The 15,119-nt window shown below is 39.9% G+C and overlaps 3 protein-coding genes across 4 annotated transcripts in view; all 3 read left to right on the forward strand.

Annotated features, from left to right (window-relative positions):
• Window positions 1-15,119, forward strand: part of kctd15a (potassium channel tetramerization domain containing 15a) — a 572,168-nt gene that overhangs the window by 20,576 nt on the left and 536,473 nt on the right. The gene's annotated exons all lie outside the window — the stretch shown is intronic.
• Window positions 3,135-10,594, forward strand: samtor (S-adenosylmethionine sensor upstream of mTORC1). 2 transcript variants are annotated; one of them, XM_084094567.1, is made up of 6 exons: window positions 3,168-3,361; window positions 4,604-4,640; window positions 5,677-5,818; window positions 6,887-7,015; window positions 7,112-7,232; window positions 7,704-10,594. In XM_084094567.1, exons 3-6 carry the CDS (start codon window positions 5,742-5,744, stop codon window positions 8,331-8,333), a joined length of 957 nt encoding a protein of 318 aa, XP_083950693.1. In that variant the 5' UTR covers window positions 3,168-3,361; window positions 4,604-4,640; window positions 5,677-5,741; the 3' UTR covers window positions 8,334-10,594. The 2 variants fall into 2 exon arrangements, with proteins under 2 accessions (XP_083950692.1, XP_083950693.1); XM_084094566.1 differs by lacking the exon at window positions 4,604-4,640 and having other exon boundaries at window positions 3,135-3,361.
• On the forward strand, window positions 11,635-14,548 carry tmem168b (transmembrane protein 168b; the record flags this gene model as incomplete). The annotated part of the gene is made up of 3 exons (XM_084095215.1): window positions 11,635-12,902; window positions 13,969-14,111; window positions 14,248-14,548. Exons 1-3 carry the CDS (start codon window positions 11,766-11,768, stop codon window positions 14,546-14,548), a joined length of 1,581 nt encoding a protein of 526 aa, XP_083951341.1. The 5' UTR covers window positions 11,635-11,765.

A 15,119-nucleotide genomic window follows, 5' to 3' on the forward strand; every position in this document is an offset into this window, starting at 1 on the left:
TGTACATATTTTGAATAATGTTTCATTTGTTTTTGAGCATACAGTAAAAGTCACAGGGGCCTAAAACATCATCAAACCCTTACCCAACCCAACCCAACCAAACAATCAGTGCACATTTTTCAAGATATCGTCTTTTGTGTTCCACAGAGAAAAGACTGCATACATGAGGTTGAGTAAATGACGTAATTTTAATTTCTAACTATCCCTAATATCATCTTTAGAACACTATATTTTTTAAAAGTATGATTAGATGAGTGACTGCATATTTATAAGCTGATAGGAAACTGTTCAGTTCAGTTCAATTTTAGTCCCAAATTCTTTGCATGGGGAGGAGTCTGCACAGCTGAGCAGGGAGACTATTACGGGATTATCACTCCCTCTAAATGGGATGGAAGCACATGATGACATTTTCAAGAGGAGACACAATGGCACTGTAGCTCCATTTTGCAAACAGGTTCATGCATCATGGTATATGACAAGATTATAATAACATATAAGATACTCTGCTGATTTATGCTGAACATGTCCTTGTACAAATAACCTGTGAGACACGACTTGAAAAATCAAACTAGTTCTGATTTCCATTAGGTTTGGTGAGGTTTATAATACTCACAGTAAGCCAGAGCTCTGTGAGGTGAAACGTGACACAACTCATGTTCTCTCCACACAGGATTCAGTGTCAGAGCGCGCGTGAATGTGACCTTCCGATGTGAAATTAGAAAGAATTAGAAAGACCTACATTACTTGGATTATTATTAGCAGTATATTTGTAGAAAAAGTCTACTATAGAGCGACGCAAAGCTGTATATGTACATGCGCAGATTTTTTCCTTTATGTCAACTACGTAAAAAAACGGAAACGTTTTTCCTCTGCATTTTTCTTGTACAGGCGACAACATTGTCAAAGCGATTCCGTTCACACGGATCCTAAAAATGCTGCATTATGCATGCCAGGCCAGTAGGTGGCGATGTCACTTTGTAAAGAAATACTACACGCCTATAGACTGAACACGTACGCATGCTCATCACCATTTTCACAAATTTGTGTTTTTGTAGTTTACACGGAGACGATAACTATATCGTTTTCAAAAACTTGCAGTTTGAAACACGTTTTCAGCCCCCCAAAACGCTGTTGTCATGTAAATAAACGGGCAAAACACATAGAAAGTTTTGTTTTTAGTTGAAAACGGTGTCGTGTAAACGGCCCCGTCATTTCTAGCGCGAAACTTCAAGTTGAGTTTACATTAGGCTATATATTTTTCAATTAATGAAAGCAATTGTATTAATGTTAATTTCCTTGACCTGAAGTAGGCTGTTCTTTTGAATTCATTTTTAAAATATAATATTAATTCTCAACAAACATACACATGGAGGGAGGTGGAGCAGAGGCGGATCAGGGGAATGGATGGAGGGCCAGGCAAGTGTGATGGAACTGGAGACTGAGGAGGAACAGAGAGCCAGGGCTGAGCCGACGTGAATAAAGACCATCTCAGCAAAGCTGGAGACCACCATGGTTGAGCAGACGGAGCAGAAGAACACCACGGTGGAGCAGGCGGAGCAGAAGAACACCACGGTGGAGCAGGCGGAGCAGAACACCACGGTGGAGCAGGCAGAGCAGAAGACCAACATGGCGGAGCTAAAGAACACCACGGCTGAGCAGAAGAACACCGCGGTGGAGCAGGCGGAGCAGAAGAACACCACGGTGGAGCAGGTGGAGCAGAAGAACACCACGGTGGAGCAGGCGGAGCAGAAGAACATCACAATGGAGCAGGCAGAGCAGAAGACCAACATGGCGGAGCTAAAGAACACCACGGCTGAGCAGAAGAACACCACGGCTGAGCAGAAGAACACCACGATGGAGCAGGCAGAGCAGAAGACCAACATGGCGGAGCTAAAGAACACCACGGCTGAGCAGAAGAACACCGCGGTGGAGCAGGCGGAGCAGAAGAACACCACGGTGGAGCAGGTGGAGCAGAAGAACACCATGGTGGAGCAGGCGGAGCAGAAGAACATCACAATGGAGCAGGCAGAGCAGAAGACCAACATGGCGGAGCTAAAGAACACCACGGCTGAGCAGAAGAACACCACGGCTGAGCAGAAGAACACCACGATGGAGCAGGCAGAGCAGAAGACCAACATGGCGGAGCTAAAGAACACCATGGCTGAGCAGAAGAACACCACGGCTGAGCAGAAGAACACCACGATGGAGCAGGCAGAGCAGAAGACCAACATGGCGGAGCTAAAGAACACCACGGCTGAGCAGAAGAACACCACGGTGGAGCAGGCGGAGCAGAAGAACACCACGGTGGAGCAGGCGGAGCAGAAGAACATCACAATGGAGCAGGCAGAGCAGAAGACCAACATGGCGGAGCTAAAGAACACCATGGCTGAGCAGAAGAACACCACGGCTGAGCAGAAGAACACCATGGCTGAGCAGAAGAACACCATGGCTGAGCAGAAGAACACCACGGCTGAGCAGAAGAACACCACGATGGAGCAGGCAGAGCAGAAGACCAACATGGCGGAGCTAAAGAACACCACGGCTGAGCAGAAGAACACCACGGCTGAGCAGAAGAACACCACGGCTGAGCAGAAGAACACCACGGCTGAGCAGGGGGAAAGGCAGATTCTGAAGAATCTGGAATGGAGGCCATGACAGCTGAGTCACTGAGGACTCTGGTGTGGTGGCTGCTGCAGGAGTGCCACATTCCTCCTCCGCGACTCCCACAGTAAATTTAAAGCCGCTCAGTTGCAATGTTAAGCTGATGTAGAATTCGTTTGTGCAGGTCGTGCAGTGGCATTTAAGCGAGCTGAGCGGCTCAGATACTTAAATACAAGACAGGAAAGCACAAGACATTACCTGATGTGAATGATTTTATTTAGGTTATTAGGCTATATATATATATTTATATATATATATATATATATATATATATATATATATATATATATATATATATAAATAATATTTAATAATATTAAATAATATAAAAATCTTTTAAAATAAAAACTATAATAATATAATTGTTATTGATAATCACATTCATCTTTCAACTTTCATCAACCTTTCGGAGCACAGAGGCGTTTCATGTTAGCGTTCACAGATTGGCCGTGAACTTCCGCTTCCGTCACGTTCGCGTTGTTGCGGCGTGTGCGTGTGCGCTGACTGACGGAGCCGGTGCGCCGGTAGACTCAGTGCTGTACTATGGACCTGCGGAGCAGCGCTGAGACAGACCTGGATCTCTCCGAATACCACCCCGGCTCTGTCCCGACGGGGCTGCAGTCCAGGAAGCAGGAGCAGGAGAAGCTGTCGGGGTTGGTGAAGAGCGTGCACAGAAAACTCCGCAGGAAATACATTGAAGGTATTGGCTGAGAATAAGATGCGTAGCTGTGTAGCCTAGCCTAGATCAGTTATGTAGTCTGGCTGGCCTGAGCAGAGACGCGGATATTTAAACGCCTGGATTACAAAAACGTTTATTAGAGCAAAAACGTTATTTTATTTTAAACTTTTGACATGAACTGATTTTATACATGGCTCATTTTTGGCTGCGTCTGAAAACCTAATGAGTTACATACATAGACAGCATTTTGAAAACATTCGAATAGAACGTTCTGAACGCACATGAGTAATGAGTACTGTTTAGGTAGGCAGGACGTTAGGTATTGAAACAGGTTCTGTCTGTCTGTCTGTCTGTAGCACGACGTTAGACTAGTCAGCAAAATTGTGCAGGGTCGTTCATCTGTTCCTGTTTTGCACTTCATTGATATGATGACTGTGTTTGAAAGCATAAACAACTTTTAATCCTCCTTAGGGGAGAAAAGTTTGCCTCTCTAAAAGCTTTAATCTCTTCCCTGTCAATTATTTATCAATGTACTATTTCTATTATGATTTAATGCACTTATGATAGATAATGGACACTTGACCTATTTTTAGTGTGTCTATCTGCTGGGGAAGGTATAAACAGGCTTAATAAGTATAAATAGCATGGGGTTTTAAGAAAAAGTTGACACTTGATTAAAGGATTTTCATATTACATGTACAATAACTAAACAAAAAAATTGCAGTTAACTGTATGGGCCAGGTAGCAACAGATGAATTGCAGTTAGGGAGAGTTAGATCTGTTGTACCTCTTGTTAATTTTGGTTTCAGTGTGACAATGCCACTGTTTCATGAGTACTTATGGTGTAAAACTGGATTTTTTTAGTTTTTTTTTTAGTTGCATAATCTAGCTTTTCCCCTCGGTTGGCATGTATAAATTTGCGACCCTTCTTTGCTATTTAATGTTTATTGCAAAAAAATGTCAGTATTACTCATATTTAGTCACATTTTAAATTTTGACATCAAAGTTTCTGTAACAGGTTTGTAATCATTGCAAAAAAATAAAATTAAATGAATAATATATAGTTTGACCTCCCAAGAGGGTTTCTGAAGATTAAAGGGATGGTTCATCCAAAAAATGAAATTGTTGTTCAAAACCTGAATGACTTTCTTTTTTTCTGTGGAACAAACGAAATTCTGAGTGTTTGTTACTATTGACTTCCATTTGAATGGCCACAAAAAATGCTGAGACATTTCTCATAATATCTTCTTTTATGTTCCACAGAAGAAAGAAAGTCGGACAGGTTTGGAACATCATGAGGGTGAGCAAATGAGGACAGAATTTACATTTTTGGGTGAACTATCCCTTTAAGCACCTCCTATCACTGACGATAAAAAATTCCATTCAAAAATAAAAATAAATGCTATCTTTCAGGCCATATTTTGTATCCAATTCGTGGAAAGTGCCTCCTACTATGTTTTCTAGCCAAGGCTCACTCCCTAAAAAATAATGCACGTTTCTGTGAAAATATTATCTTGAGAAATGTATTGTTAGTCTTTGTATTGATAGACCAGAAGTAATTGATTGTGAGGATATTGTTACATTTCATGTTCCTGTCTTATGCTTCACTGAGCATCATTCAAAAAGATTATCATAACCATCATCAGGTTATGACGTAGTAGAGAGTAGATTATGAAATGTTATATTTTTGCCTGCAATCAGTTCCACAGGAAGCAGAACCTGAAGTAGCGTACCACCACCTTTATACTATCTGACTTTAAATGTGTTGTTGAGTTTTTTATCGAATCCCCCGAGAGGGATGAGCAGCGCTATAAATCCCACACACAGTAGTCTATTCACTAGACCCCGTGATGGGTTAATAAGGAAGGCGTGATCTGGTCTTCTTGGCATTGTACAGCAGTATTCATATGTAACGATGCTGCAGTCTCTTCCCTTGTTGTCTTATTCTCTGTAAATCTGATAAGGCCTGTATTTTCCACTCTGTCATGGGACAGCTCACTTTTTGTCAGTTCTTTCCCTCCAAAGCAGTCTTCTAGGGTAGTGGTTGCCTTCTGGTGTTATTGACATTATCAGCAAGTTTTCGAACTGTGTGTGAATCAGCACAAACACTTTGATGATATGGTACTTTTGAGCTTGGCGATGGAGCTTCACTGAGTTGTTGAAGAAACCGGACAGTGTTTTGCGAGCCGCTGGAGGCTAGGGTTTAGAGAAACCACTGACATCAGCTGACTTCAGAAAGTAGGCTTTGTGAGAAAGTTGACACTAATTATGTTGTGCAGAACGATCAACCCTGTGGCATGACTGTGCACTCCTCTGTTTTGTCTCTTTGAATGCAGTGGGAGATTTCGAGAAAATATGGCGCGAGCATTGTGAAGACGAGCAGACTCTCAGCGAGTATGCCATGGCCATGAAGAACCTGGCCGACAACCACTGGGCGAATAAATGCGAGGGCGAGGGACGCATCGAGTGGTGCCGCAGGTACGGCTGTTGGTGGTTATTGTTTAGAAACCGATTTGGTACTTTTTTTTTTAATTTTCACATTTGAAATGGTTAACCCTGGGTCATTCTTAACCCTGGGTTAACGGAATCCTGGGTTATCTTGCTACACGTTTCACATTGCTCAGAATTTACCTGGGGTTAACAATGAATCCTGGGTATTCATAAGGTGACGTTTCACACTTAACTTTCCTAAACCCTGAGTTAACATCCTTATTTACATATTTGCAGTGTCAGTGTCTTTGATTGGATGAATGCAGTATGTGACTTGTTTACATTAAGGCATTAAATCATTATGCATCCTCATATTATATAGCCTATTGCCGACTTTTTTCAAAAGTTTTTCCAGAACGTTTCGTGCTATTAAGGTGAGGATAAAAATTGAAACAACGTTTTCGTGACGTTTTGGTTGTCAGTTGCTAAGCATCTAGTTGTAACTTTCTAAAGGGCCGTTCACGTCGCGTCCTTTGTGCTTAAGTTAGTTATTTTAAAAGTAAGTGCGCTCACAGTCACAATAAAACGTTGCGACACGCTCGATTTACTACGCCGCAGCGAGATGAAAAATTCTCAACTTTTAAGAATGCCGCAAGTGCACCGCAGGTCATGTGACAAGAACTGGACCAATCAGCTTCACCCTTTCCGTAACATCATTGAAAGCTCAGGCAAGATGGAGGAACACCCAAACACGTTTTTTCAATCTTCTCCATAAATAAATCTAGTAGCAGAGCTTCTGCAAGGGATTTTCTGTCCTGGAAATCTATCCATTTATTTGCTGAAACTTCCTTGTCATCATGGTTCATAATTGTTGAGACATCCCGAGCGCTTTGGAGAGAAGTAGAAAGTGGCGCGGGCGGCGTTTTCCAAGCGTTTTTAGACGTGACATGTGAACAGCCCCTAACACTACATCACTTCACACTGTACACTTTTGACACAGCAATGCAGGGTTAACACAAGCAAAATAGGCGTTAAAAGCGAGGTTTAGAATAACGATAACCCGGGGTTAAATGCAGTATGAAAAGCCCTATTGTTGTTAAATCTCTCTTGCCACAGTGTTTGTCAGGAGTACTTCCAGAATGGAGGGATGAGGCGAGTGCTGGAGAAGGATGAGAAGAGCACTAAGCATGCCACAGCTGACAATAACACCTCTGCAAACTCTCTACCAGAATCGTCCTCTCCAAGGTGCTCTAGAATGACAACTTTATCACTGCAAATCCACAAAGATTTTCCACATGGCAACAAGCTCATTGACTAAATCAGCTTTTTATTTATGCTTAGTAACCGCTCAATGTTCCAGCTTGGGAGGATACGACTGTTGGATGTGGGCAGCTGTTTCAATCCCTTCCTGAAATTTGATGAGTTTCTGACTGTCGGTATCGACATTGTGCCAGCAGTAGAGGTTTGTGTTCCTTGAAGCTATACGAGACTATAGACCTCTTTTAAAAAAAATTGAACGGATGTTACATCTGTCTAACACAGATTTCTTCTCATCAAATTAAATATGGCATCTACCCTAAAGTTTAGTGATTAAATGATTGGTTAAATTACGTTTTCTTTATGTTTGTTTTCTTCCACCGTATCTATACTGGATGCAGCCAGAAAGAGCGACTGTTGCGAATCCATTTGTTCTTCATATGTAGTACATCAGAAATAGAACACGGCTTGGGAATTAGTCTGTTATTTTTTAAATCCAACATGTATATGAAGAGTAGGTTTCAAGGAACTTACTGTTTTTACTAGATTTGTAAAAGATTTTTTATCTTGGACTCTCTCATTTGCCATTGATCCTTATACTAATTTGACCTGTCCTGCACAGTAAAGCGAAATGTTCTGATTCTCCTTTCCCCATTTGTCCTTTTTATGGCTACAGAGTGTCTACAAATGCGACTTTCTTAACCTGCAGCTGCAGCAGCCTCTGCAACTGGCCAGCGACGCCTTGGATGCCTTCCTGCGGCATCTGCGCGGCCCCATCGACGCTTTACCTGCCCAGCTGTTTCACGTGGTAGTCTTCTCCCTGCTTCTCTCCTACTTCCCTTCGCCCTATCAGCGCTGGCTCTGCTGCAAGAAAGCGCATGAACTTCTGACCTTGAACGGCCTCCTCCTCATCATCACCCCTGACTCCTCCCACCAGGGCCGGCATGCGCTTATGATGCGCAGCTGGCGAGTTGCGGTGGAGTCTCTGGGCTTCAAGCGCTACAAATACGTCAAGTTCTCCCACATGCACCTGATTGCTTTCCGCAAGGTGTCGTCCACCACCAGCAGCGACCTGGTCAGCCGCAACTACCCGGAGATGCTTTACATCCCGCAGGACTTTAACACGATCGATGAGGAGGGATTCACCGATTGCTACGAGCCTCCGCGCTCTGATTTCGAGGACGACATGTTGGCGTGTAGCTTCGCGGAATTGCCGGACACGCCATACGATTCGGACTCGGGCGAGAGCCAGAGCAGCTCGGCGCCCTTCCACGAGCTGGAAGACCCCATTTTGCTCCAGAGCTGAACTTGTTTACTGCCCCTCTTGATATTTAGTACCTTACCATCATGCTGCCAAAATTGCTCTGCTGTTTGTGTACTCGACCCCTTTTTAAGCAGCAAAAATTTTGCACAGAGTGAATGAGGACGTTTAAGTGGGCGTTGATTTTTAAGAGCGTGCAAGACATCCCTTTGAACACAAATATACACACTAAACAATCTTAACTTAGAAATAGAAGTGATTTGGTTTTGTAACAGAAGCAGAAGATTTAGCTCACCCACTTTGGCTGTTTTCTCACTCAGAATTGTCAACTAGACAAACCTTTACGAGCTAGCATACAGTAAGTTACAGCTTAGGCGTAGTTATCACCGGTGTCATACCTTTTGGCCGGAGTTACTATACTGTGTTATTCATTTTCAGTTGTATTTCTTGAAGGGATAGTTCTGGCAAAATAGAAAATACTCATTCTCATTTTGTTCCAAACCCATGACTTTCTGTCTTTTTAGAAAAATGCCGTAATGTTATTATGTCCACACAATGAATGTCAATGGGGTCCAAAACAATGTTGTTTTGGACCCCATTGACTTTTATTGTAAAGCCAAAAACAGTTCTTTAACATTAAAGTAACGGAAGTCATACAGGTTTGGAAAAACATGATGGTGAGTAAATGACAAAAAAAAAAATTGTGAACTAACCCTTTAATGGTTTGATTCTTAGCAAGTTTCCACTGGACATTTTGGATGGAGATTTCAGCCATCTTTTCAACCAACTTTTTGGAATAGCCTTTATCAATGATATTTGTAGCATTTTAAGTGTCTGCAGAACTTGTGCGTGTTTGGTTATGTGACGTAACTGTGAATGTGGATTTCTCGCTTCAACAAGGTACAAATCTAGCGAAGTAGTCGTAGATTTTCAGAACAAACAATCTTACAGGTGACCAGATTGGATGCATGTGTTGTGGTAACATGTTTCTAATCTTGCGATCAAACCGCTATTATAACCAGTACTATCCAATTACTCGTCAGTAGTATGTAGTGTGGAACAGATTAGAGTTTTGTGCATTTTGCCATAATGTGACTTTGAGTAGGATGATTGTTTACTCTTAACTGTTTACTCTCGAAACCTTCAGTTGCTTAAAATCTACTTTCTGTATTGTAATCTGGTGTATATCTAATTGAGTTCTTCAGTATTTTATTTTAGCTTCCCACTTTCAATTATAAAATAGAACTTTTAAGGTACAAAAGTTTGGAAAGGACTTTGCCAAATGTTTCACAAACAGTTTATTTGAAGTACTATCAAAAGATTGTTGCGTATCACTGGATGTTTTTAGCTCCTGTGTTTGTAATTGCAGAATTTGCAGCTTTTTTATTCACTCCAGGTTCTTAAAAACACTATATTAAATGTCCAAGCACATATTTGCACGTTTTCGATTACACCCTCCACAGGGTTCGCAAAATATCGAGATTGGCATCAGCACTTCATTAGAATAGCAATACGTTCATAATCATAAATGGTCAGAAATGCCCCATATCACTATAACCTGGTAGTTGAGTAACTGATATTAGGCACTGTTTTCTATTGTATTAATGTGGTTAGCGATTGGATAACATGATGATATGAGAATATGCTGATGAGTCTTCACTCCTGAAGTAGTGTGTGATGAGATGTACATTGGGGTTCTGTTGAAGTATCTATGTGAGGTTTTGGTGTTAGGCACTTTAAATGTGTTGTAGGGGTGCCAAATATAAGTGTGGAAAGATTTGAAACGTTGAATGAATTCAATATGTGATCTTTCAGGGTATCAGAAAAAACAAAAAATCCTCAAGGTGCCTTCAAACCCAAATTGTATTTTTGCATTTGTGATTATATAGAATGGATGCAAGAACAAGCTACTGATTGTCATTTGAAAGTAAGCTAATTTTCTGTCCCACAATAAACAGTTACAGTACATACTTTCAGCGAATTAACCAGCTCTTGGCTAAATTACTAAAAATACTGCCCTATTAGCAATAGCATTTAAAGGTATTCTTCAGTCTGTACTTGATTTATAAGTCTGAGAAAAATATTTTAAAACTATTGAAAAAAAAAAAAATCTTTGTATTATAATGTTTAGTTGGTGGTGTCAAACATTCACATATCAAACATATTTGTCTTCCCCAGGCTTTAATCCACTGTTTGCATGATTGAATTTCTTTCAGTGTTAAGATGGTTGACTCCCACAGGAATGGGCTGTTTGTGAGAACTATTGTCATTCATCTTTTTTAAATAAAGGTTTTTGTTGCCTTCTCTCTCGTGTCTCTCATTTACCTATAGCAGGTTGCTTTAAATACTTTACAGCTATTCATGTAGGATCATATGCATTTCATTTCTGACAGAATACATTTTAAATATTGATCTGTTGTAGTGCGATTTCATTCCAGTTCTCAAAAATCCATTTGTAACTATCAAATTAGTTACATTATAGCTCAAACGTTTGATGTCAGTAAGATTTTTTTTTTTTTAAAGAATAAAAAAATCATACTTTTACTCTACAAGGTTGCATTAAATTGATCAAAAGTGGCAGTAAAGTCAAGTACAAGAGATTGTTAATTTCAAATAAATGGTGTTCTTTCTAAAAAAAAAAAATTATCAGAAAATCCTGAAAAGTATCATATTTTTCAAAAAATGATAAAGCAAAACTGATATCAAAATTAAAAAATCAATAATTAATAAGACGAAATGTTTGTTGAGCAGCAAATCAGCATACCAGAATGATGTCTGGAAGGATCACGTGATACTTGATTCCCCCTCGTTTCACAACGAGGATGATGGACACTTTTGTCCTTTCAGGGATTCCGTAGCGGCTTAATACCGATGTGCAAACATGGCGGACACTGGGTGAAGTTTTGACGATGGTTCGAGAAATATTTTGCGACAAATTACCAGTTTCAGTTGTTTTTCCGCTAACAACAATAACCAATGACTTGAATATCTGCTGTCGTATTTCTTTAGCTTTGATTTAATCGCTGTTACTCTCCTCATGTAGAGAAACAACACATTCAGGCAACTTTCTGATGCCGGTAATTAGACTGGAATCCACTCGCCTAAATCAGACTGACAGCACATTAAAACTCTTCAGCTCTTATATTTATTTTATTTTATAGCCTTAAACCAGTTTAACATTTCCACATCTATTTCACGTCTTAATTTTAGTCATCATAACATGACCTTGAGTTGAATAGCTTGGTTTATTCAGTAGTAACAGGTGGATATTGACAATCCACTGTTTTACTGTAAATGCTACTCTGATGTTTGCGCTAAAATGTCTCGATTTAGTACCTCAAACCCACCCCACAACATGTTCTTACATCCTTTCTGATGAATGGTAATGCCACTAATAATATTTTGCTATTGTGATGTATAACTTACGTCACTCGCGACGCTAATTTTTCTGTTGTCGTGCGAGTTTTAACTGCAGCAATGTGCAAGCTGCTCAAGTATTGCTTGAGCCACTTCCTTTACGCTGCGATGACCCAGCTGGATGAAGCCAACAAAGGGGTCAGCACATGGTCATCCATCCGTTACCTCGGTTATCTGTCCAGTCTGAGCTCCCTAGTGGCCATTTGCCTGGGGATTTATGTACAATGGGAGAAAACCGCAGACACTATCATCTTGGTCATTTTTATTTTGGGCCTCTTTGTTCTTGGGATTGCCTGCATTCTCCACTATTATTTCGGCATGGAGAGCGTCAGCCTCTTTCTGTTGCATCTGTGGTTTGGTTTCCTTCTGGGTTTACTGTGCTTCATCAGTGTCCCGTCCAAAGAGCTCGATATCAAGGAACAGGTGGCCAACTGTATGTTAATAGCGAGCATGGTTATACGAATCCTTTGGGCTTTGGTTGAAAGAATGTGCGGTTATACTCGACATCAACCCGCTTTCCTCACCTCAAGGGAAGCTCTGGAGCTCACAGGCTTCGCTGTGGCCAGCACGACCCTGGTCGGCAACAAATCTATAAGCCTTGTAGTCCTGACACTCGCTTTGGCCGCTGTAATCGTGGACTTGCGCATGAAGTCCTTCTTGGCCTTCCTAAACCTGATCTGCTTCTCTGGGATTGCTGCATTCTTCTTCGAGGAGACTTTAGGAAAGTTCACCAACCCCTTCGCCTTGTCTTGCTTCTTCAGCCGCCTCGTCTGCGACCCGTTCCTGGACGTCTACTTCAGTGGACTTTCGGTCACCGAACGCTGGTCACCACTCCTGTCGAGGAGAGGCCTGTGGAGACGCTTAACTCTTCTTCCTCTGGTTGTCGTGGAGGTGTTGTTTCTGGTCATGGCCGCCCTGAAGATGAGAGATCTGGACCGGTGGTACCTGCTCATCCCGGGTCTCTCAGCATTCACTATTTTCTGGATCATCTGCCACCTGGTGTTCCTCGTCACGCTGTGGGGTTTTCACAGTAAGCTGAGTGACTGTCAGAGGATGTGCATGATGCACACATCAGAGGCTGGAGAACTGGACAGGGTCATGGCGTCTAAGGGGATGCGACACTTCTGCCTCATCTCTAAACGCCTGGTGCTCTTCAGCCTGATGTCCACCATCATACTGGGGTCTCTGGGCTGGCAGGTAATATTTGCTGTGAAAATCTTTTAAAAATGCATGTGCCAAGTTCTTAGAAATGTAGTTTTTGAATTCATGTTGGTTTGTTTCATATGTTTTTTTTAACGTCCCTTGAAAATTATATTAAAAACATTTAATATAATGCCTCTAAAAAAGTAATAACATATTTTCCTTACACCTTGAATGCATTTGAGTGAAGCTAGTTACTTTCAATAAAGTTTTACAAATATTTTACGGCACATATAATTTTTATTTATTTATTTTTATTTAAATATCATCATTTATAAATTATTATCATACATTCTTTTTGGAAGTGACAAGTCACACCACATGACATTGGTCTGTAAGAGTCTACAAGAGAATCAATTATTAATAAGTGGTAATGCAATTTTGTTTAATATGTATTTTATTTCTAAGAAATAGAAGATTTAGCAAAACTACTTTTTAATTTTGGAATCAAAGTCATTTGTAACTAAAAAAATGAATTTTAATTCAGAAACTAAAAACAAGCTTATCTTAAGAGTCTTAAATAATACAGTAAAAACAGTAATATTGTGAAAAATTGTTACAATTTAAAATAACTGTTTTATATTTTAAAATATTTAATAATGTAATGTATTCCTGTGATGCAAAGCTGAATTTTCAGCATCATTACTCCAGTCTTCAGTGTCACATGATCCTACAGAAATCATTCAAAATATAGATTTGCTGCTCAAGAAACATTTACTGTTATTATTATTGTCAATGTTGAAAATATTTACAATACAATTTAATGTATCATTGCTGAATAAAAGTATTAAAATATTAAAATTCTTATTAAGAATAAAAATAGTAAAAAATCTTCCTGACCTCAAACTTTTGATTTGTATTTTGAATAAATTAATAGATCTAGAAAAAAAGGGCATTGTGTCATTAACCCATTTCAGTAGACATTCAGGCATATATTCAGTGGCTCTTAGTGCGTCATACTGCAAAACATTTTGTAAGTTTGCTTTGTCAAAATATCTGCCTTAAAATAAGAACGTTGATTTTCTGTGGAAGTCTTAAATGTACTTTTTCCCCCCTCCTACAGCCGTCCAACAGTCTGTTTATTGCCTTGTTTCTGCTGGTCCTGCCTCTTGAATCACTAGCCCACGGCCTCTTCCATGAGCTGGGAAACAGTCTTGGTGGAACCTGTGTCGGTTATGCTGTGGTGATTCCTACCAACTATTGCAGGTACTGGCCAAATATACACTGACATCTCAGTAACTCGAATTCTTCTGGTACTTGATTACTCAGTTACTCGCACAGAGGGTCAGTGTTTTACCTCGTCCTCTCTCTCTCTCTCTCTCTCTCTCTCTCTCTCTCTCAGCCCAGATGGTCAGCCCACACTCCTGCCCCCGGCGCATGTGCAGGAGCTCAACTTGCGATCCACGGGGATGCTGAACAACGTGCAACGCTTCTTCTCTCATCACATGATCGAGACCTACGGTTGTGATTACTCCACGAGCGGCTTGAGTCTGGAAGCCCTGCAAGCCAAGCTCCGCATATTCATGGAGGCGCACACGGCTGACGGCCCACGACACGACACCTACGTGCTCTATTACAGTGGCCACACCCACCGCAGTGGAGAGTGGGCTCTAGCAGGTGGGACAATCACTTTTTACCTGTAGAAACAGACATCTGGGTGAATCTCACCAGTTCTGACTCAAGAACATTCACCTATAGTCCAAAAAATGTTTTTGAAAATTAAATCTAATATTGACAATTTAACAATTAAAAAATACATGTATTTTCCTTCAATTTTCATCACCGTAATTATATATATAATTGAAAATTAATTTTCAAATACACTAATATTAATAATTTTATATATATATATATATATTGTGTATGTATATATATATATATATATATATATATATATATATATATATATATATATATATATATACACTAATATTAATAATTGTATTTATATATATATATATATATATATATATACTAATATTAATAATTGTATTTATATATATATATATATATATATATATATACATACACAATTATTAATATTAGTGTATTTGAAATTTAATTATATTTTATTTTTATGTCTTTAATTTATGCTAATTTTATTTAAAAAATCACTAATCTATCCTTATGTTTTTTAAAGGTACGGTATTATAGTAATGAAAATAACTTAGGATATGTGAGGAAACAACTTTGTATATGTATATATTAGAATCA

Source organism: Abramis brama, assembly GCF_963993115.1.
Source record: "Abramis brama genome assembly, chromosome: 20".
NCBI classification, from domain to species: Eukaryota; Metazoa; Chordata; class Actinopteri; order Cypriniformes; family Leuciscidae; genus Abramis; species Abramis brama.

What these genes read in the sequence shown, in the direction of transcription:
- samtor (XM_084094566.1), top strand. Translation starts at nt 3,205, where the DNA reads ATGGACCTGCGGAGCAGCGCTGAGACAGACCTGGATCTCTCCGAATAC. An exon ending in CCAGAATCGTCCTCTCCAAG is followed by an intron (nt 7,016 to 7,111) that starts GTGCTCTAGAAT and finishes ATTTATGCTTAG; the next exon opens with TAACCGCTCAATGTTCCAGC. An exon ending in ACATTGTGCCAGCAGTAGAG is followed by an intron (nt 7,233 to 7,703) that starts GTTTGTGTTCCT and finishes TTATGGCTACAG; the next exon opens with AGTGTCTACAAATGCGACTT.